General features: G+C 42.9%; 1 protein-coding gene across 4 annotated transcripts in view; it reads right to left on the reverse strand.

Annotated features, from left to right (window-relative positions):
• Helz (helicase with zinc finger) overlaps positions 1-24,535 on the reverse strand; it is a 143,399-nt gene that overhangs the window by 65,003 nt on the left and 53,861 nt on the right. For 2 of the 4 annotated variants that reach the window (XM_021640657.2, XM_021640656.2), the window contains 5 exons: positions 17,116-17,383; positions 10,837-11,170; positions 9,916-10,046; positions 4,748-4,927; positions 4,007-4,111 (listed from right to left, as the gene is read on the reverse strand). In XM_021640657.2, coding sequence (XP_021496332.1) covers positions 4,007-4,111; positions 4,748-4,927; positions 9,916-10,046; positions 10,837-11,170; positions 17,116-17,383 — 1,018 coding nt within the window. The remainder of the gene's footprint in view (positions 1-4,006; positions 4,112-4,747; positions 4,928-9,915; positions 10,047-10,836; positions 11,171-17,115; positions 17,384-24,535) is intronic. The other 2 variants (XM_021640658.2, XM_060386514.1) reach the window with 2 other exon arrangements.

Below are 24,535 nucleotides of genomic sequence, written 5' to 3' on the forward strand. Positions count from 1 at the left end.
TTATAAGCAATAGTTTTTTTTAATTAAGCTTGAAACCTTCCATTCCCAAACTACCTATTTCAACTATAGTCTCACAAAAATGTGCTTAACTCATTTTATTTATGCTAATGCAAACTATGAAACTGTATGCTTAGAACATTTTTACTTTAGAACAATTTGTAATAATTTTACTTTAGAGAAGTTCTTGAAACTATTTTTAAAAAGACCTCGGCCTGGGCTTCTGGAATCTGAAGATAAATTTTTGAAATGATCAAAAACTCTTAGTGTAAGTCTTAAGACATCTCATCTTTTCAAGCACAGGAGAAAGTCTGAACAGGCCTCCGCTCTAGACTGCTCTGACGTACAGATCCCAGCTGTCCGCCCACCTCCACCATCCCCACCCCCCTCAACCAAGATGTCCTGGCTGCTGACTCTGCTCCAGCACACAGACTCGGCACACAGCACGCAGGGCTTTAGCGCAACCACAAAGGCTTTACTCTGGGTTTAATGGAAAGCCAGCAACTGGCCAGGGTAGTCATGATGACTCATATCGTCAAAAGAGGACACTGAGCTGTGGGCAGACTCTCGTTAGGGAGACAGTTTCAGAGCGGCGGACTGCTCAGTATTTAGCAAGCAGATGGGGTAGGGGTTCCAGCATATGTTGGCTTCTGTGCTGTAAAAGGCTACTCCTATGGCCAACTTCAAGGCTTCTTCATGGTGTCAACAGATATGAACGTGGGAAGATGTGCTCATGCCGGACCCTCATAAACTCATACAAGTTGCTTCTAACACAATCCTGAGTGAGGTGGAGGTGAAATCAGGGTACAGAAGCAGCAAGGAGGCAAGTCAGGAGGTGAAACCAGGGTCTAGACATGGGATGGTGGTGGCCTAGGGAACAGCAGAGATATTGAAATTGAACTCACTAGGTATTTTAACATAATGCCAACAGAATTCATTACCAAGCCAGCAACAGAATTTAAGGCAAGAGATGATTCTACGTTTTGTGTTTGTTTTTGAGACAGAGTCTGAGCCTGGCTGGCCTCAAACTCACCCCACAGTGGTGAGTGTGATCTGCTCTGCCCATCTCTACCTCCCGAGTGCTGGATTACAGGCACCTGCCTCTAGCTTTGGAAACTAGATGAATGGCAGTAGTGTTTACAAAGGTGGAATAAGAAATAAAACAAAGGTAACAGTTTTCACATCAGAGTATTAACAGTGGAAAATGATGCTTTTAAGTTGATAATCCAAAATATACCACTGAAAATATAAATATAACTTGGGGGTAAAGCCTATAATAAGCTCAAAGCCCTGGGTTCCCAGCACCATCGGGGAAAAGAGACACATGTAAATATAAATATAACAGCAATTATTTTATATATTTCCTACAAATAAAACAATCGACATATTCCATGATTAAAATTAATCCTTAAAACTTCAGATGGTCTGGTATGTATCATTTTAATTCACTGGGGTCTTGTACATGTTAATAAATTCATATTCAAAAAGCAACTAAAAAAGTTACTACACCAAAAAGAAGTTGTCAAAAAGTGATGATCCCTTTAAATAAATTTAAAAAAAAAAAATCTGTTTCTTCGAGACTACCAAAAGGGCAGCTACCTTCCCCTCGCCCGGCAGCAGAAAGCACAGTTGCTCGATGGCTGTCCCTGCGGCACTGACCATGCTAGGGTCAGAGCTTATCTTCAGACCCACACGAAGAGAAGAAGAAAAACAACCTGCTTTCCTCATACTTCTTTTCCTTGCTTTTCCTTTCACCGCCCTGTTTTGTAACTTCGAGACAAAGTCTCACTATATGGCTCGGGCTGACTCCTGACATAGACAAGGCTGGCCTCAAATTTGCAATAATCCATTGGCTCCCACCTCACAGGTACCAGGATTATAGCTTGTGCCGCCCCAGTGCAGCCTTTTCTGCTCCTTTTAAAAAATCTCTAAATTCTATTTACATGTTTGTTGGTTTGAGTGTGTGTATTGCATGTGTGTGTGGCATATGCACGTGTGTACAAATGTCCCAGTTCTAAAGCAAGTTTTAAAAATGAAGCTCAATGTAATCTAGAATGTCTAAAAACTTCAAGTATTTTGGGTCCAGCTCAATTGGCAGGCTGAAGAAATTTCATGAATTCTCACCCGAGAATGTGTGGTACCCATATCTAGTACTATATTTACTCAGTGACTGTTCTCTTTCCCAGGCCCACGTCTACACTAGATTGCAGACAAGGAGCCAGCCTGATGTCCGCCTGGCTTCCCAGCAACAGCTCAGTCATCTGTGGACATCTGGTGCCCTCTTGTGTTCCATCTCTTGCATTCCAGAACAATTCCAGTAAAGCTGACTTCTTGCCTGGCTAGGGGTGTGGGGAACAGGTGGCCCTTGTTTAGCATGGCCACGCCCGTGAGGTTCCACCCCAGCACCCCCAAAGAAAAACCAAAACCCTCAGATGAAGCTGTTCTCCCCAGAGCAGTTAAGTCATTCTAATCCTGTGTCCCCCAAATCTCCTGTGGTTACTACTCAAGAGGAAAACTATCACTTAATTTAATATTATAATAAAGCCTAAGAATTCAAGACACAAATTCTCCTAGGTTACAGCTGCAGGCTAGCACTTTTCCTAGAGAGAAAATCTACAGAATATGTAGGGTTACATGAAGGAAACACTTGAGAAGCTAGCCGTTTTCTCAGAATACTCTCTTTACTACATGAAATAACCTGATCCTTGCATTTGAAAATAAGATACTTCTCAGCCGTCAAACTCCCTACGCTGCGTCCAGAGGGCCTTTACTCAACTGTTTCTAAGCCATGACGCCAGAGACTGCCACACTTCCTATGCAACACACACACATACCCCCACACAAGCAGGCACACGTATGTTCTACCAACACTACAAGTCAATAAAACAAACAACCCAGGGTAAAATGCTAGCTCCTCTACTTCCTCTGTGAGGTCAGAGGTTAAAATCTGCACTCTGGCTGTCGAGGCATCTTTCAGTAAACCTCTCGCCCTCAGTTACGGAGCAGTAAGTGCTTGGCATTCTATTATTATTGCATGTGGCTGGTCCTACTACCGCTGTGATTTCTGCTGTCTCCTGGAGTGGCAGGACCACACAGCATGGGCACGTGTTGTTAAGGGGCCACACCACTGTCCTAACACCTTCACAGGGGTTGGCTGCAGGAATTAAAGAACTAAAAAGCATAACTTCATGTTTGTGCCTAGACTCAACTAGAAATAAGAGGTTAGTATATTATGGATCGAAGTGTGGTTAGAAATTAACTTTTAAGCAATAATTAATAATCATTTGAATAGGCCATGATATATTAGTTTGCAAAATGGCAAAACTAAATATTAATTCATATAACAACAAAAGCAAGTGACATAATAAATAACCACTTATGATTCTTTATTGTTTTCTGAAGAAAAGGATTTTTATTTTCCCACAATCTATATGTAAGTACATTTTATGTCCACATATAATCACTGGACCTTTCTAAAACAACCTAAAATTGCCTATGACACTGCCTCTTACATGATAGCAAGAAGCCCTGGACCCATGATCACAGGTGAGGCAGAAATCATTTCTGTGCTTCATGCTTCTCTAACGAGAAGCTTCCAATAAATGAGCAGTTAAAATTTTACTTCATTAAGAGTTGTCTTTACATGACTACTCTGTTATGGAAAACATGCTAGAATTTTAATCAAACTTAATTTGATTTAAGCTACTCACTTTTCTTAGACTATCTTTTAGATGTACACACCAAAAATCTGACCGTAACAACAATTTCACATGAGAAACTTAAAAAAGGATGTCTTTCTGTATATGTAATGATTCAGAAATGGTCAACAATTTTTACTTTTTTTTTTTTTTTTGCCTTAATTTAAAAGGTTTCTTCCAATGACATCACCTCCAAATGCCAATGCAAAGTTAATGCTTTAGGTGTTTCCAAAGCCTCTAAAATCTTTACAGACACCTTTTCTTAAGAATAACAAATTATGATACAGATACATAATAAGCCTTAAAAATACCTGAGAGGTCTTGCCTGGGGATTGCCTGCTTCTACATATGGATGTAAATAATCCTTTATGTAGAGGTCAGCAGCACTATTAGAATGGGTGCAAATGAGAATCCTGCTGAAATAAATGGTGCAAATAAAAAGAATGACACAACACAAAGCTAGTCAAGCAGTATCATACCAAAAGAGCAGTGGCCATCTTATATGTCCATTTCCCTTACCCTGCTCATATCAACAGGGGCCCCAAGAAGCCTTCAGGAGAGTTATATTACTCTTAAGCTTAAGAGGAATTCCCCCAAATAATTCTTTAAATCTACCCACAATAACTATTTTTAAACCCAGCTCTTAAGAGTTCTTACATATCCCATAATTCCTTAGCAGACCTGAAGTTTTGATAGCTATGTTAAAAAATATTGTCTACAGTGCAAATGCTTTTTTCCCCCCCTGAGAAAAGGTTTCTCTGTATAGTCCTGGCTGTCCTGGAACTCGCTCTGTAGACCAGGGTGGCCTCAAACTCACAGAGATCCTCCTGCCTCTGCCTCCCAGAGTGCTGGAATTACAGGCGTGTGCCACCATGCCTGGCTTACTCTGCCAACCTTAAAAACAGCATATTCTAAGAGAATACATGAGGTTTTACTTTTTCTTTAGTGCTTAAGAGCTGGATAAAGACTGTCTCGCTGGCCCTCATTCTATCTTTAACTGAGGAGAGGAGGCTCTGCCTGGTAAGAGACAGGGCATGCCTCCCTCCGCTCACCTCGTGTCCTGCTGCTGCAGTATGTGCTTGACAGCCTGAGCCAGAGTGAAGGTCTTCCCTGTCCCATAGGGGCCGATGATGAGAACGGGTGGCAGCTGGATGGAGAGCGGAGTGGTGATGGCCAGAACAGCTTCTTTCTGTTTTGCATTTAGTCGAGGATCCAACTGCTCGTCCCATTGTCTGTCGAAAATACAAACATGCTATTTAAGTACACACCTCAGTGTGGGCCCAGTGTCGCCGACACTAAATCTACCCAAGCAGCACATCTTCAATGACCAACGCATACTCCAGATCACTCAAGAGAGCCACAGTGAGGCTTCCTGCCACAGAATTAAAACTAACCTGAGTTATTCTCCTCAAAAGAAATCAAACATTTATAGTCTACTTGCTGGCGATATTTCAAAAATGCAGAAACCTGTTTCCCATAATGAGGAAGCTCTCATTTTCTCCACAGTAAATAAAATGCAAAAAGTCAACTGTCTAATTTTCTGGAAGGTCTCCAGGCAGGCTTAGAACACATTTTTCAAAAAATAGTTCAGAGATACCAAACTTTTAAAAGTCTTGATTACGTAGCAGTGTTTTAAAGGTCTCAAACCCAGACAAAAGGGAATGTTTTCTAGTATTGCCACACACACCCCACCCACACAGTCCCTATTGTCCAGGGTGAAGAGCACCTGTTGCAGTAACACATGTGGCTGTGTAATGAGATCCCTCCCACAAGTGCCCCTTCTATGACGTGGTTATGATTTGAAGATTTAAATGGACACCAAATGCTGAGACAAGTCAAGCTAAGTAAAGAATTAACAGTATTCTTCCTCACAACTCCAACCAAAATACTAAATACTACAACAACTATGGTAAAAATGATGAAAATGTGAACCAAAACAGGAAGGGCGTGTGAAGACAGTCCTGTAAAACTTGCCAAGTGTCTGCAGAAAGACCCAAAGGCAAGAGAACAGAGTCGAGACAAAATTCCCTCTTGGTGAAGCTGAACTACACTTAGACCAGAAACTACTGATATTTGAAAACTGCCGTGACAGTCTGAGTTGTTTAAAAATTACAACTGTTACAGGTGTGGTAAACGCAAACCAAGGATATTCCTTAAATCTAGAAAACTTTCAAAAACAAACTCTGAAGATAAAAACATGCCACCACTTATTTTTCTGAATTTGACATCTTAACGCTGAAAGAAAAAAGGACACTTGAGTATGTGCTCCTTCCTCTGCCACAGCCAACCTCCTCATAGTTCTTCCAGTGGCTGGCAATGCTCCATCTTCTACTATAAAAGAAGGGGACCTAGGGGACCACCACACCCAGACCCGTCATGAAGCAGACACTGGTGTGGTTACCCTGAAATCATCCCTCGCGCCCCTTTCCTCTGCTTGCCTACTCTACACACCCTAACTAACTGTAACATTCTGCTTTCCAGGTGCTTTTGCTGGAGACTTAATTCTGGCCAAAATGATGTGGAAACAAGTCTCTCAAACTAGCACACGTGCCCTCACTAGTTTTTTTTTTTTTTTTTGGTTTTAAAAAGCCTTCTGATGTTGGTGCTCCTCTGGCTGCAAAGAGCATGTAGTAAATAAATCCCAAGGAGCTATTACCTAACCAACAAACACAAGCATCACAACAACACAGTAAACAAGCACAAAAGCCAGTAGGTTGTTGAGCCAGAAGGAAAGGAGGTATGGACTGTGATAACACTCCTAGCCTTTGCCCCAGCCCTGGGTTACCTGCCTCTGGGCTTCAATAACTCAACTTGTGCCAGCAGGTCAGCTCAGAAAACTGTTTCACACACCCACACGTGACCCCAGCAGTTCCAAGATCCCGGCCTTCCACACACCTTCATCTGTCTACAGACTTACAGACACTGGCATTAGATGGCTGTCTTAAAGCCAAATGAACTAAAACACCACTCTAGATCTATTTGGAAATATAAGTGAGCAACAAAAGTTCAATACAAGTTAGCTTCTATATCTATATTTTCTGATGATTTTAGAAAGACAGTACCTGAATAATATACATTTAAAAATGAAACGAGACGAACTAGTCATTCCTGTCTGGGCCCATGGATGAGGTACAGAATGCTGTAGATGTAAGACTCTGCTCAGTAACTACAAAGCTAAGAGATCGACAAGCTTACAGGATCAATTCTGTAAATTTGTCCATACCTCTCTATTTAATCATGGAACCTGTTCTGCTTATCAACTGTTTCAGTGTACATGAGAGCCTCTCAGCATATCAGGAATATCAGTGTCAGTCACCTCTGTAATTTCTGGCAATGAATAATGAATATGTAGAGAAAGCAAAAGATGAAAACAAACTATCATTATTGTGCCACCATTTAGTAAGAGAGACTTAAACATGTATGCTACAAATCATCTTTTCTACAGTTGAAAATAGAAAGTCTGTCCAAGCTTAATCTCAGTTTTAAAAAAAAAAAAAATTTGGTTTTGTTGTTGTTCTGGGTTTTTTCTTTTGTTTTAGTTTGGTTTTCCCTAAACAGGGTTTCTCCATATAGCCCTAGCTGTCCCAGAATTCACTCTGTAGATCAGGCTGGCCTTGAACTCAAAGAGATCAGGCTGCCTCTGCCTCCCAAGTGCTGGGATTAAAGGTGTGCAATACCACAACCCAGCAATTTTTTTTTAATGGAATAAAAATCATTTTATTCCCAGTACCAAGTTCATTCAAAGCCTGCTCCGTTCTGGCCCAATATATTCCTGCTCTTAGCTGTGGGCTACACGCTCAAGAACAGTTTCTCAGCTTCGTTGCTGAGCTACACTCCCTGTGACTCCACTAAGAAAGTTTAAATGGCTGCAGGTTTCTCCGTGTCCACAGACACTGGGCCTTCCACCACTCTTCACACTGCAATGGTCCTGCTTGAAAGCATTCTTTTGCATAAAAGTTTCTTGGTACTTTTGCAGTTAACAGTCACTACTGTTAGATACAATGAGCAAATCAAGTCACACTGGCAAAAGCTTTACTAGGGTACTTCCATCAAAACTAATCTTCCTCTTTAAATTTAAAATTAATATTAACTTCAATGTACAATACCCTCTTGATATTCAAAATAAGGAAGACCTGGTCCCATACTTGAAAAAAAAAAAAGTGTACACAACTGACAAAAATGAATGTAGAGAAAAATCATGCTGGAAAGCACAGAACTGCCAACAGCATGGACGCAGGAAATATGTGCTAAAAAATGAAACAGAAGCAGCCGCTCATCTGCTTGAAGAGTGGGCACTGAAGCTGGATATGAAGCTATTGGACCAAAGGATCTTCAAAGAGCTGATCCTCTGCAAAGACTGTTTGGCAGAGAAAATCATGCAAACCTAAGGAGGTAGAGAGTCAGACAATGAACTCACAATATGAGGTCACACTTGAAAAGGTCTGACAATCTCACACATCAGTGTATTTAAAGCTAATAAACCATGAACTCTGTTTTGTTTTGTTCTGGGTTTTTGTTTTGTTTTGTTTTGTTTTTTGAGACAGGGTTTCTCTGTGTGGCCCTGGCTGTCCTAGACTCGCATTGTAGACCAGGCTGGCCTTGAACTCACAGAGATCCGCCTGCCTCTGCCTCCCTGAGTGCTGGGAGTGTAGTTGTGCACCATGGCACACGGATGACTGTAGACTCTTAAAATGGCTAATGATAGTGGATTCTCTGTGGCATGGATTTTACCACACCGTTTAAACTTTTTTAAAGGAGTAACAGAAACAAAAGGAAGCAAGTAAATCAGGAGCGCATAAATGAATGTCAAGGCAACTGAGTGCAGCTGGAGCACGGGAATGGAGAAAGGAGGACCACATGTTGGAAGGCGGTCAGTGAGACCCTATGACAGAGCTCAGTATCGGCCCAGACTTTATCCAGAGATCTGCACGTGATGAAATGTCATGGTTATTTTAGAAAATTGACTTTGGAAGAAGTATTTGGGTTGGACCAGACAACAGATACAGAAGGCATGATGGAAGATCAACAGAATGCCACGGAAATAGTCCAGGCTTAACTTAAGCAGCAGTTATAAGAATGGAAAGAAAGAGATGGATGCAAAGAAGATGAACCAAGTGAGAGTTGGGATGTCCCGGGTTTCTATAATCAGATCGCAGCTACTTTGAGGACAGCGAGCCCCACAGCCCAGTGAATAAAGCATGCTGGAGACATGCAGACTCGCGTCTGCTGAGAACTGTGGCAATAAAAAGAAGCGGGGTGAGGCAGTGGCAGCAGGCTTGTGCTGGAAGGCATATCACATTTTGTCCTGTTTTTAGGACCGGAGCAATGAACTGTGGAGCGGACTTGTGCCACTTCAAGACCTGATCCATAATGATGTCCCACCTGGACCTCTGTGTTCCCTCTTTACATGCAGGCAACCTTGGAAATCAATCACCGAAGATGCCAGGACCTCCATTAGTAGGGAGCAGGGCCATCACTCTGCCAGGAGGCCACCCAGCCGTGCCTTTATTGTGTAAACCCACTCAGATATTATTTTAAGGTCAAGTGAGCTAGGAAGGCAGGGGTTAATGGGACAGTAGCCAGGGACAGGGATGAACAGAATGCCCACACAGCTACACATTCTTGGGACAAGCCAGCAGGAGCTTGTCTAACGGCAGGTGGAGGTGGCAGAGCTAAGCAGAGCCACAGCAAGTTCTAAAGAAGCGTCATCTACCCATTCCCTCCACTGCGCTAACTCACAATATCCCTATATACCCAAGTTACTTTCTATATGTGAACCACCATGAAAAGGTCATGATTGTCACATTCAAATTCAGCTCAGAAATATCCCCAAACTGCTCAGTGTTCTATTAAATTGAGAGGAGCCACAGAACTAATTTGCAGTCTAAATGCCAAATGTTTCATTCCTTTCCTGACGAACACAGGCAAACTTCCTAACAAAAGTGTGCTTGAGCTCAGTGGACTGGCTTCCATCTGCAAACCCAGCATGGGAGAGCCCAAGGCGGGAGGACTGCCACAAGCTCACGGTCATGTTGAGCTACAAAATAAGACTGAGTCCAGCCTGGCTACTTACTGTGTGAGACCCTGTCTTAAAGAGGGGAGGCAGGGGTAGAGGGTGATGAGGGGGGAGAACAAACAATCAATAAAGTATGCTTGAACTGATACAGGCATTCAGTTTAATATTAACACCCTTCTTTTTCTAAGCAGTCTCTTTTCATACCTGTTGGGACTCCAAGGTATGGTAGGAGTCATACTGATGTCTGGAAACAAGACACCATTGTCCTTAATTCTGTCTAGTGCATAATGCATTTCACAGAGGGGTAATCGGTTCAATTGAAACTGAAGCTCAACCTGAAATACAAAATGAACATTTTTAAAAAAGCTTTTACACCACCATCAATATTGGCAGGGCACTAAAATACTCCAGAAGACAACAGTTTGCAAGACAAATTTAGAGTTTGTTTCAAACTATGGTGATATCCTAACAGTAATTAGTACAGAAAATACTGGCTGCATATGTCAGGGACTGTAATGAACAGCTGCCACGGGTGACCTTGTGAGGTCACACTAACAGTATACATGCTAGTATTAATTAACCTCATTTTACACGGAACTGAAACCTTAAGGACATCAGATAATGGCTACCTGAGTCCACCACGGCCATCAAGAATGCATGTTAACATCAGAACGTGTGCAATACCATGTAATATCACGTGCTGAGTGCTGATCAGCCCTACAACACTGCACAGACTGGTTAGGAATAACGGTCACTACGCTTCATAGTTTAAAAAGACAGACCAGCTTCCGGTTAAATGTGGCAAGCTGAGCACAGGCTTCACCTAAACACCATAATGCAAAGAAAAGGGAAGCAGGCACAATGGTGATTTTGTCGCCCTGGATGCAGGTTTCAAAAAAAACCTGCTCTTGCGCTGCTGATGTCATAGTCTAGAGCTTGTACAGGACTGGAACATAACACATGTTCCTTCAGTTCAGAAGGTGACCAACGCTGTAGTTCTAACCAGCCAGGGCAAGACTTCAAAGTCATGTGCACTTCCGGTTGCATGGAGGGAGAACAAGCAGCAGGCGACGGCTGCCATGGGGGTGACGACACTCCCCGGGAAGGGACTGCCTGCAAACGTACCTGTGTGTCACAGTCAGGCCGCAGATTAAGCTCTTCACAGCATTCCCTGGATATCCTTAAAAATATATAATCTTTTGTTTTTTCTTCAATAGTAGCTTCATAAACCTTCTCTTTGGTTCCCTGGGTCTGTACTAGCTTCTCTTTAGGGACTGGTAATAAATAAACAGCATTGACTTTGGTCATCACCAGTCGTCCAGCCAAAGTGTCTTCAGAAAGGGTTTCAGTAAGCTTAAAACGACCAAAAAGTTGTCCATTCTGAGCATACTTTGCACCCCCAGAAACTCCAGTGAGCATGAAGCTTGCTAAAATCTGCAATTGCACTTTAAGGTTGAACCTAAATCAAAGCAGAAAATAGTTTGAGTATTTCTCATCAAAACCATAAGAAACACATAAAACCAGAGGAAAATACAACAAAGATGTTCAAATATAAACATGTGGAAATGTAAAACTTCGTACCAATTCCACTGTACAATTCTACCTACAATCATTTTTCTGCCTTGAAGCCAGGCTGAAGTTACATAAGCATACTTAGCTGTATTGAAGAATATGCATTTTTAAAGGTCTGTATGTGGCCAGTGATAGGGCTCAGTGGGTAAAGGTGACTGCTGCCAAGCCTGATAATCTGAGTTCGATTCCAGAACCCACGTGGTGGAAGTAGGGACATGACCCTGAAAGCTGTCCTCTGACCACTATAGGTGATCCCTGCCTCTCAGACACACACTCATGCGCAAGCACAAACAAATAATTCTTGGAAGCCCGAGTAAACTACAGGTGATTCACAATAAAGTGGAATACATTAAGAGAATAGGAAAAAACTGTAAACATGGTTGTGAAAATTAAGACTTTAAAATCACCCACCCTAGGAAGGGTGCCGCGCTAAAACTACAGTGAACTTTCAGCTGAGTGCTTGCCAGGTGACTCTTACCAAAAAAAAAATCTAAGCAGAACATTTCACTTTCAACAAATAACAACTAGAATAAAAGTTTGTCTGTTATTACAAGGCAGTGACTCTCAGGAATTATGAAAAAGAGAAATCGGCCTATCGTAGTAGACAACCGTCAGGGCACCTATGCACCCATGTGGGCATGTGAATCTGAGGGAATGTGCGCCTGAAGGAGAATCAAGACTAATCTACAGTTAGAAACGGTCACAGTCACAGCAGGGCACGGTGGCACACGCCTGCAGTCCCAGCTCTTGGGAGGGGAGGGGAGGGAGGGAGGGAGGGAGGGAGGGAGGGAGGGAGGGAGGGAGGAAGGAAGGAAGGAAGGAAGGAAGGAAGGAAGGAAGGAAGGAAGGAAGGAAGGAAATAAAGATTCACACAGAATCCTGTGTCATGGGTGAGTCTTGAAATAAAGCTTCACAAGCCGCCTGTTGCATACAGGGAGAGAGACCTGAGTCACTAAGTCACGCAGAGCTGGAGACTGCACCGCGTCTCACACTGTCAGGACCTCTCTGTTGCTAACGGTGATACCCAGGCTTCAAACACCCAGGCTTCAAATCGTCTCTCTCCTGCTTTGCAGCCACCCTCCTCTCTAAACTCCCTCTTCCTTACAAGCCCATGGACTTTGGGCCGCCTGTCTAATCCTCCATTTGCATCCAGAATCAGCTGCCTCCTCAAAGCCCCAGTGCACCCTCACCTTACTCTCTAATGGATGCCTTTTTCCCTGCATTCTCTATGCCCACACATGTAACACCAAATAACCTTTGAACTCTCCAATGTGTCTCCAAACCAGCGCTTCCATGCATTAGGCAGAAAGGCTCCAGCACTCAGTTATGTGTCCAAGCTGAGCTGTGCTGATGGTGCTCTCTCACTAACTGCATTTCCCCACCATACTGTCCTGCTTTCCCAGGACACCATGGGTTACTGCCATGGCATCAGTCGTTGGTAACTCAATATTTCTAACCTCGATTACCACAATAAACTGTGAATGTGGCTTCCTACCTCTAGTCTACTCTCATCATCAGACACTAAATTGTCATTTCAACCACTTTATTCCCTAACAAATTCTTAAAATTCTGTAATACACTTCTCAGCCATCTTAGGCAACATATTCAAACTTCACTGCTACATTTAGATTTCAACCTACCATGCATAACTTGACCACAACTAAAGCCCATAGCCTTACCACAGCAAGAGGATTTTCTTGTGAGACACACTACGTGTCGTGTCGCACTAGAAAATAAACAAACACCCCAAGAGGCAGTCATTTTCCTGCAGAAGACTCACTGCATGCTGAGAATGCAGATTTAGACTTTCTACTAGAAAGCATTACTTTTATAGCGCATCTTCCTAAAAGGCTAGCTTGCAAACTAAAATCCCGCTCACAGCCTCTCTGAAGTATTAAAGTAATAGCATCTGACAGCCCAGAGCTTGAGAGTTAGCTCAACAGTTAAGGGCTCTTCCAGACGACCTGTGCCCACGTCAGGCAGCACACCACGTTTTCAATCAATCTAAAGCCTATGTAATCTCAGCCTTCCCGGGAGGCAGAATAACAGCCAGTGGATTTTGCAATTGTTGGAAAAGCGCTTGTGTGGCTCCTAAGTAATGTGACTGTACCAACGCCATTCGTTAGGTCACTATCCCTGAGGTGGAATTTTAATTTCCAAATACCAAAGCTATACAGTAAGTCTGCTGTCATGAGATTTTTTTTCCGACGACATGAACAAGAATCAGCTCCGGAATATGGGAAGGCCTGGTCTACTGATGCAGTGGAAGAAGCGAGGCTGGGGTGTGACACATGCCCCACATCTCACTCTTGGCCCACAGGCTGTGCATGGAGGAGCTTGGCCACTCCAAGTTGAATGGAAACCACACCTTCCAGTAAGGTCTGTCTTTCTAAGACTTATTTTTATTGTTTTTAATTATGTGTATGTGGAGGACAAAAATGCCTGTGTCAAGTACTCCTAGAGGCCAAAGTGCTGGATCCTCTGAAGCTGTAGTTGAAGGCAGCTGAGAGCTACCTGATGTGGGCTCTGGGAACAGAACTGGGGTCCTCTCCAGCCCTAAAGTGTCTAAAAATATCTCTCTCAGAATTGAACATACTTTTTCCAAAGTAAAATCACTTAATGCACATCAACTCTGGCCTACATTTGTTTTGTTTCTAAGGAGGAAACAAGCCCTGAAGCACCTGAAAGCCTCCCGTAAGTTCAATGAGATGAGGTGTGCTTTGCTTAGCCTGCACATTGCAAGCTTTTATAAACAGAGCCTCGCTCTGTAGCTCAGGCCGGTTCAGAACTGCTGGGCGGCCCCAAGCTGTCCTCGAACTCATGATCCTCTTGCCTTTGCTTCCTGAATGCTAGGATTACAGATGTGTGACACTAGGCCCAACTCTCTGGGAAGATGTGCTTTGTTTTTGTTTTGACACAGGCTCTTACTGTGTAGCCCTGACTGGCCTGAATTCACTGAACTCCACCTGCCTCTGCATCTCAAGTGCCAAATGCTGGGATTAAGAATATGCGCCACCATGGCAGGTAAGTTTTAATCACTGCAATATCCACTTAGGGTTCCTTCAGTAATGGGAGCAACACACATGCACATTCATGTGTTAATAAATTTCTTCAGAACAGACTACAGTCATAGTCAATACAAGCCTTTAACGACTTACATAAATGGGAGACTGAGGAGACAGCTCAGCAGGTAAATGTGCTGGCTGCAGGACCTGAGTTCAAGCCTTAGAACCCACTGCAGAGAGCCCAATGCAGTACTCACAACTGGGATCTCAGTAGGGATGAAGGCAGGAGAACTGGCCATAAGCTCACAATATAGTGCGGCAGCAAAACAAGAGCAACCCCGCCTCAAAATCTAGCTCAAAGGATAGACCCAAGTCCTGAAGACTGTCCTCTAACACCACACTTGGAGTGCACTCGGGAGTCCGCACTCTACACACATACACACACAGTAAAATCTTCCAAAAAAAAAAAAAAAAAAAGATTTATACAAAGGGGCCATCACATATGAGCATTCAAGAGGAAAAGGGGGAGGGTGACAAGTTCAATATCAGCCTATGCTACACAGCAAGACTCCAAAGAAAGTTCCCCCCAAACAAGAGAAAACAGGATAACCCAAAAGGACCCAGACATAGTCCCAGAATAATGAAAATACTTGGAAAGGTTATATTCCATTTAACCTACAAATAGAGTGGCTCAATGTACTTTTAAGTGTTCATTTACTCTTTCTTTTTTGGATGAGAATTTCTAAATCTATTATTAGTGATAACGCAGTTTGAAGGAAAGATATATTAGCTAGACTATTTTTAGTTTTTAATATTAATTATAGTTTATTCACTTTGTATCCCAGCTGTAGCTCCCTCTCTCATTCCATCCAAATCCCATCCTCCCTCATCTCCTCCCATGCCCCTCTCCAAGTCCACTGATAGGGGAGGTCCTCCTCCCCTTCCATCTGACCCTAGCCTATCAGGCCTCATCAGGAAGAGAGGGGAACCCTCCTTCATTGCTGGTGGGAATGTAAACTTGTACAACTACTTTGGAAATCATTCTCGTGCTTTCTCAGACAATTAGGAATAGCGTTTTCTCAAGACCAGCTATACCAGGCCTAGGTATATAGTCAAAAGATGCTCAAGTACACAACAAGGGTATTTCCTCAACCATGTTCATAGCAGCTTTATTTGTAATAGTCAGAAGCTGGAAACAACCCAGATGTCCCTCAACTGAGGAATGGATACAGAAATTGTGGTACATTTACACAATGAATACTACTCAGCAATTAAAAATAAGGAAATCATGAAATTTGCAGGCAAATGCTGGGATCTAGAAAAGATCATCCTGAGTGAGGTATCCCAGAAGCAGAAAGACACACATGGATTATTCTCACTTATAAGTGGAGATTAGACATATAATATAGGATAAATATACTAAAATCTGTACACCTAATGAAGCTAAGCAAGGAGGAGGACCCTGGGTAAGATACTCAATCCTCACTCAAAAGACAAATCGGATGGACATTGGAAAAAGGAGAAAAGAGGGAACAGGACAGGAGCCTAACACAGAGAGAGACTCTACCCAGCAGGATATCAAAGCAGATGCTAAGACTCATAACCAAACTTTGGGCAGAGTGCAAGGAATCTTATGAAAGGAAGAGGAGATAGTAAGACCTGAAGGGGGCAGGAGCTCCATAAGGAGAGCAACAGAACCAAAAAAATCTGGGCACAGGGGTCTTTTCTGAGACTGATATCTAACCAAGGACCATTCTGGGATATAACCTAGAACCCCTGCTCAAATGTAGCCCATGGCAGCTCAGATTCAAGTGGGTTCCCTAAAAAGGGGAACAGGGACTGTCTCTGACATGAACTCAGTGGCTGGCTCTTTGATCACTTTCCCCTGAAGGGGGAGCAGCCTTGCCAGGCCACAGAGGAGACTAGACTATATTTATAAGAAAAAATTGTTACAAAAATGTAATCATATCTCATTGAAGTTCAATTTTGAAGACTCATCCTATTTCACCTAAACAGTAAAAAACTACTCTCAAAATAACCACAGTCTTATTAATACTTTCACTCACTCACACTTTTGTATAAGACTACTTCTCTTACTTTGATCCAATAGTGTTTTGCTTTCAGCCCTGGTATATAGGTGTGGCTAAAATATAAGAAGACAGAGCACTTATAAATTGCTATAAAGCAATTCATTATCAAATTATTTTCCTTTAAAACATTTCATTCTTCAAAGAACTTTTAAAATATGTGGCTTACTTCCATTTTTGTACATTTATTCAACAAGTAGTCGTTAAGCACTTGCTATGGCCTGCACTCACTGAAAAGCATCTCAAAAGCAGGGACCAGTTCTATAAAAAGAGAGAACTGGTCCCAGAGTAGACACGTAGTAAGGTCTTTTGAGAAAGAACCCCACATACTAAACACAATTCTTATTTGCACTTCCATTAAAGATAGAATACAGAGCGCCAAAGGTGCTGGCTCATGCCTGTAACCCTAACATTTAGGAGGCAGAACCAGGACTACTTAGAGAGTTCAAGTCCAGTCTGGCCTATACAGTAAGTCCTAGGCCAGCCAGGACTTCACAGCAAAACCCTGTTTCTAAATTAATTAACTAGTTAAATAAAAAAATTCAGCTAGTAAAGGAAAAAAAAAGACATTTTAATGGTCATCTTCTCTTAAGCACATCTCTACTGTAAAGTTAAAAGAAAAAAAAAGGTTACTGTAAAGGGAGAGAAAGGAAAAGAGGAGTGGAGGACTGGAGAGGAGGAAAGGGAAGGGAGGATGTGGGGGAAGGGAGGGAGGCTGGGGAGGCTCTCCTGGAACTTACCTGCTGACTTCTTTATACTGGGCTATCTCCTCAATATAAAGCAGGTCATGCAGCCGTGACTGATAGTTTGTCTTGGTCAATGATTTGTCTAGAACGGACTGTGTAAACAGCTGGTCGGCAGAGAGAGGAATTTGGTATCTGCTCAGAAGGCTCTTCTCCAAATCAGTAGTTTCATTGGGTTCAAAATCTACAATAGTCTTAGAAGAAGAATCCCAGCGCTTGGCTGTGGTCACCAGCTGCTGCTTTGCATGCATCAGGTATTCAAGGTCTACATGAAAACAGGAAGCACATTTACAAAGGAACAAGACATTAAACTCTCACATGTGTAACTACTCACATTTGTGAAACAGAACTTTATATACTAGAGATAAAATTCTTAAAAATAAACAACACAAAACTCATTGAGAGTACTTTCCCCATGCCAGACATATTTTCGATCATTTTAACAAAGTAACATTGTAAGGAAACCTGTATGAACATCTTCTAGGCTAGGTCATGCCACAGATAGTTATTTTGGGGAAACATTCCGAACTTAACTCTGCAGTCAAGAGAAATCTGATCCGAAGGAGAAAGACCTGACAAAATTCCTTGTATGATAAAATGCAGCAAGTGATGGATGACAGTCACTTTCTTCCTCACCCTACAAGTACCTGCCCCATAAACAAAGAGAAGAACAAAAGTCTTGAAAGTTCTGGTCTTTGCTTGTGTGACAAAGCGCAGAGAAACTGTCTGAACGTCACCTTGCTACCAGCGTCAATCTGTTAGACGACACAGGTGTATAACACTGCTGACTCCTTGAAACATGTGACAGGAAGTCACTTGAATGCCACTTCTCAAAAGTCCCTGGTAACTGCAGCAAAATCATACTGTAAGCAGGGTACAATGTCAAAATCAGGAACTGTCAGGCTCTGGCATCTTTGAAAAAAATGTAGCATAAACCAGCAAGAATGAAAGCCAGCATGAGACTTACTGGGTGGACCATGCCCGCTCTAGAAGAGCAAGACTGGGCCAAAAGGTAGAAAGCTGTTTAACTGGACCTCTAGGCCAAGATTCAGCTTTACCATAAGGGGAAAGACTTTCCTGCTTCAGACAGAGCCAGGAAAAGCCACATTAAGCGAGCTCTGAATTAGAGCAAGTGTGACTGCAACCTCTCGTTCAGTTAGTGCTTTGGCAAGTTTGTTTATTGATTGGTGACTCTGCAGTTCTGGAGGTCAAACCCAAAGCCCGACATATTCCACCACTGAACTATTCCCCACGCTCTGAACTATTCCCCACTGCAGCTTCTAGATATCACACAGGCCTTACGAACAGTCACTCACACAGACTTCCCAACAGCAGCAGGTACTCTAACACCTCGATTAAAAAATACAGAAAAGCCCTCATCTCTAACATTTGACCCTTGCGCAAGCAGCTTTCTAGGAAGTTGTTATTTCTCAGATGGTAAGCACAATTGTCACAACAGTAAAGATTAGCTGCCATTAAAAACAGACCCCTTGCTCAGATGTAGCCCATGGGTTACATCGTCTCCATATGGGTTCCCTAGTAAGGGAAGAAGGGCAGTCACTGACATCAACTCCGTTGTCTGCTCTTTGATCACCTCCCCCTGGTGAGGTGGCCTTGCTGGGCCAGAGAAAGAGGATCCAGAGAGTCCTGACGAAACCTGAAAGGTTAGGTTTAATAGGGAGGAGGACCTCCCCTATCAGTGGACTCGGGGAGGGACATGGGGAGAAGAGGGAGGGAGAGTGGGACCAGGAAGACATGAGGGAGGGGGCTACAGCTGGGATACAAAGGGACTAAATTATAATAAGTAATGATAATAAAGAAAAAAATTAAAAATACACTTCAAACCACTCTGGAGAGTGAAGAAATAGCTCAGCAATTAAGAGCACTTACTGCTCTTTTCCAAGGACCAGAGTATAACTTCCAGAACCTATGACAGACAGCTCACAGCCACCCATGACTCCAGCTCCAAGGGAGCGGATACCCCCTACTGACATCCATAGGTACCAAGACATATGGCATACACACATACACATACACACACATGCAAATAAATAAGTAAATAAATTTAAGTAAAAAAAAAAAATCTGCCCTGGATCAGGCCTGGTAGCAAACATCTTTAATCTTAGCATTTAAAAGCCAAGCAAATTTCTGTGAGTTCAAGGCCAGCCTGGTAGATATAGCAACATCCAGGCTAGACAGGGCTATAAAATAAGTCCCTTTATTAAAAAAAAAAAAAAATGTAGAAGGATGTCCAACTTCTATTATTAGGTGGGAAACTTACATTTCATAATTACATTCTACAGTTTTATTTAAGTGAATTCAGACTAAAAGCAACACATTCTCATTCCATTTAAAAGTCACGGACTGGGGGCTGGAGAGATGGCTCAGAGGTTAGGAGCACTGGCTGCTCTTCCAAAGGTCCTGAGTTCAATTCCCAGCAACCACATGGTGGCTCACAGCCATCTATAATGAGATCTGGTGCAGGTGTACATGCAGGCAGAAGGATGTATACATAATGAACAAATATTTAAAAAAAAAAAGGCACAGACTATTCCTGTGTCCCTTAAACTATTTGGACAATAACAGACTTAAAACAGTCTCCTGAGGGCACTGCTGGTCTCATGTTAAAATCTACACAAATTATCTGTTTTTTACTAGAAGTAGTCACATGTTGGGGATGTGGTATAAGCAGCAGCATTTTTGACATTTTATGTACATAGTGCCATAATTCACGCTTCAGTTTTAGGAAATGATTAGCGCAAGTCACACCACAAAATTTTCAAACAATGTTAATTTTTATCCCATCTCTTTTGTTGGGGGAAGGGGGTGGAAATCTCAGTATGTAGCCCAGGCTACCCTAGAACACATGATTCTTTTCAGCCTCCCAAGTACTGAGATTAGGTTCTGGGCCACCACCCCCACTCTGTTAATGACTGTGAAGGGCAGGGAAAGCTGTGGCCAGAAAGAGAAGGCCTGAAAACAGCCCGGCTGTGCCAACCTCCAAAGACCGTGTGTCAACGGCTGGCGGCATCTATGGGGAGATTCATGGAACTAATTCTCACGGGAAACTGAATCTGGCTTCTACCTCTGTTCTTCATTCCTCTTATGGCTTTTTGTTTGTTTGTTTGTTTGTTTTCTTTCCCTTGTTTTTGAAAGTGGTCTTTTTTTGGGAGGAGGCGTTGTTTTAGAGAGAACTGTCCTCTATAGCTGTATGGCCAGGAACTTACAGTCATCCCTCTGCCTCAGCCTCTTGACTACTGGGATTACAGGGGTGAACCACCACCCCCAGCTCCATTCCTTTTCATCTAAAAAAGAATCCGTTGAACTGTATAATGACCCCTTTAATTTATAGTGCTTAAAAGTCATTAGCTTTTGAGTGCCACTTAGGGAGAAGGTAAGGTCCCCCTCCCCTACTCCCCTGGGACACTGAACACAGCTGCTCCCACAGGTGTGCTCACTGTCATCTCCAGCTGCAGCTCCCCTAACCTGCTATCGCCAGACTTGGGTAGTGCTCAGGACTGCTGAGCCAGCACATCCATGACATGAAGCCCTCAACCTACACCAGCCTAAAACCAATCACACTCTGGAAAGACAAAAACAAGTCTGAACCAACATCCACAGAGTTTAACACTGCACATTAGCAGTGCTTATCAGCACTCTTATTAACCAACCCTGTAACAATAATCTTCAAGTAAAGCTCACAGGAACCTACAGAACTCGCTACCCTGAGATGTAGCAAATATGCAGAAGCTGTAAATACATTTAATAAAAATTAAAGTAGACTATACACAGGGGGTTAACTACAGGAGGAAAAAAATCCCTAATCCCCTCTTGTACGTAAATAAAAAGGCTTTGGACGCTGCAGATAATAACAACAGTGGGGGGTGAATCTGTGGAGTTGTGTTTTCATTCATCAATAGCTAAATTAACTAAGGAAGGGTTTAGTTCAACAATGAAAAATGAAATAGGAAAATAGCATCTGTCATGTAACTCAACTATGAGTCTCCCTGAGTCACTCTAATGCAATGAAATACTGTTCTCGGTCAGTCTGAAGGGCACAGACAGCCTTTGGTGGCTGAGGCACACTAGGACGGAGGGAGAGAGTGGGCAGCATTCCTCACCATAGGAGCCACTAGTAACATCAATGGAATGTCGTGTAAGAAGCATGAGCTAAAAGATGGCCCAGTAGGGCCAAATGTATAACTTTATGGAAGAAACACAGACACTTGAAGCATTATGTAAGTACAAAGTTTGCTCTTCGGTTGTGCTGGCTAGTTTTATGTCAACTTGATGCAAACTAGAGTCATTTGGGAAGAGGAATTCTCAGTGAGAAAATGCCTCCATGCTTTGGCCTGTAGCTAAGTCTGCTGCACGCTGTCTTTATTAGGGATTGGTGTGGGAGGGCCCAGCCCATTGTGGGTGCTAAACAACACACACAAACACACACACATTGGCAGACCTGGTTTCTGTAAGAAGCAGACTGAGCACGCCACAGAGACCAGGACAGTAAGCAGCACTCCCCCATGACCGGTGCACCAGCTGTCTCTAGGTTCCTGCCCTGTGTGAGTTCCTCCCACCGACTGCCTTCGATGATGAACTGTGGATTACAAGTATAAGAGACATAAACCCTTTCCTCCCAAGCCGCTTTTGGTCATGGTGTTTACACAGCTAGAGCAACCTCAGCTAGAAATTGTATCAGGAGTAGAGTATTGCTGTGATAGACTTGACCAGGTTTTGAGGACTGTAGAAGGACTTTGGGCTGGAAAATCCACTGAGTGCTCAGAGCTCAGTCGGCCGTTTTGTGGGAACTGAAAAAACTGAGCAAACACCGATGGCCTCCATATCCGTTCCTGTCATCAAGTTCCTGCCTTGAGTGTCTGCCCTTATTCCTCTGGATGATGGACTACAAGCTGCAATATGAGAGAAACCCCTTCCTCTCCAAGCTGCTTTTAGTCTTGGTATGTAATCACAAAAATATAAACCCTGATGAAGACACCAACAAATCGCCAATCAAGTGGCTAGGGCAAGCAGTAACGACAGACATTTCCCATTCAAATTCCATTTTCCTTCATCACTAAATAAATCTACTTGCATGTAAAGTCAAATTATATTTTAATTTATAATATATCGAAAACAAGACAAAACCCAGACCTGATTCAGATATATTCTCAGATCTGTACATGCAACACTTTTTTCATTATTGCCCCAATGATGAATAGGCTGAGCATGAAGTAAAAAGGACCAGGCTGTCACCCTGCTGCCAACTCCACAAGGCAATTGTCTTACTCTTGTGTTTCTAGATGTTGTCCACACAAGCATTCCAGGAAATGACAGAAAATACAAGACTGATGCTTCATTTCTAGCAGCTAAGAGTAGTGTACAGAATGGTAGCTGTACTTCAACAAGTTTTAGCCCTCAAATTCTTTGCCGACAAAAACCTCTGTGCTAAGCCAGGAGAAGTGGCACACACCTGTAATCCCAGCACTCAGGGAGGCAGAGGCAGGCCTATGAATCTGAGGCCAGCCTGGTCTACAAAGCTAGTCCAGGATAGCCAAGGCTACACAGAGAAACCCTGTGGGAGTGGGGGAAACAGGACTCTGTGATAATAGTAAAAAATGCTGACTGCTAAAAAAATTAAGAAGCTGGAAAGATATCAAAGCAATTAAGAGCACTGGCTATTCTTCCAGAGGGCGTGGGTCAATTCCCAGCACCTGTACAGCAGCACGTAACTAGAAAATCCACTATCTTCTCCTGGCCTCTGTGAGCACCAGTGATATGTGCCCAGATAGGCATGCTGTCCCCAGATAGGCAGCACAGATAGGCATGCAGGCAAAATATTCATACACAAAAAAAAGATAAAAATAATTTTAAAAAATGTAAAAGCCACTGAAACAATAAACCAGTTTTACAGTATGACTACCCTGCTTTTGTTACTCAGGAAGGCTATCGGGACTCACACCCTATGGAAGCAAGTACCTCTATACTGTCAAAAACACCGGGACAAAGGAGTAAGATACTTGATGATACCGATTTTAAAAATGGGAAATCCTTCCCATCAGAGCACCCTCAAGTCACCTTCATTACTTCTGCTCATCGCCCACTCAACCCGCAACCTTTCCCTTTTTATTGTAGACATTTAACATCCACTAGTATGGATTCTGAACACTTGCAAAGGTATTCTTATGGGAAACAAGCCACGATGATAGACCACTGATCTGCAGACACACTTCTGAAACACGCTCCATTAGGATGCCAGCGAGAGGACTTTGTTCTCTTCTCTTTCTACACTTTGACCCAGCTCAGTTCTGAAGTGCTGAAAGTGCAGTCATGCCCAGGACCAATTTCTCACAACACCTAAAATATTTACCATCTATTCTTTCATAAAAAGATTTGTTAAGCCCTGTGCTTTAATTTGTATTTTACCTACTGACATATCTATTTAGCTATGGAAATTAACATTTATTTTGTTCCTACTGAGGAAATGACAAAATTACATACAACCAAATAAAACATAAATGGAATCAAACAAGGCAGAAATGAGATAAAATGAAGTCTGGGTTATATCAGCACACACAAAGAAGACAGCGTCTAGCCACAAAAGCTTGGCACAAATGTTACAGTGAAGGCCAGGCACGGCCACACACACTTGTCATCCCAATGGGCAAGGGGCGTGGGGGTGGGAGGACACTGAGGCAGGAAATTTGTAAATTCAAGGCCAGCCTGGGCTACTTAGTGAGACTCTGTCCTAGGGGGAAAAAATAAAGAATTAATGAATAAATTAATCTGTTAGCCTCAACTTACAGAGGCAAACAAAAAACAACAAAAACAAAGAGAAAGGTAGAACACTGCCACCACCTGGTCACCACACCAAACCATCAGCCTCCTGGTCTCCGCTCATGAAAAGAAAACTCCTCCAGGTTCTGAGCAATGGGACAGTGTGGGACTTGAAGACAAGCCTCCTCCACATTATGGTTGATTCCAGTCAGCAGAGTGGCAAACTTCCTATCGCTCACTGCATGGTGTTGTTAACAAAATCCTTAATCATTCGTTAAGTTAAAGCACCTATAATCCAACCAAGCCACAGAAGTGTGAGCTAACACGCCCTTTCCCGACAGGACAGGCACCAGCAACAATACACAAATCAAACCCGCTGCAGCAGCCAGCAAGGTGCTGTAACCAGGGACACCTGAAAAGGACCACACAGAGCCTGCTCAGACACCCTGCCCTCCTTAACAGGAGCGAAGGCACATGCTGATGTAAGGCTGGTGCCAAGGGCTTTTCCTTCAAAGACAATGTATTAACATCAGCAGAGCCACCTGAACAGTCAGTAGGAAATGGAAACAGACACTGTAGGTATATAGGTCATTACCGGAATTCTAGTCCAACAAGTACTGAAAGGTTTGGCTGTGCTAACGTC

This window comes from Meriones unguiculatus, chromosome 7 (assembly GCF_030254825.1).
Source record: "Meriones unguiculatus strain TT.TT164.6M chromosome 7, Bangor_MerUng_6.1, whole genome shotgun sequence".
NCBI lineage: Eukaryota > Metazoa > Chordata > Mammalia > Rodentia > Muridae > Meriones > Meriones unguiculatus.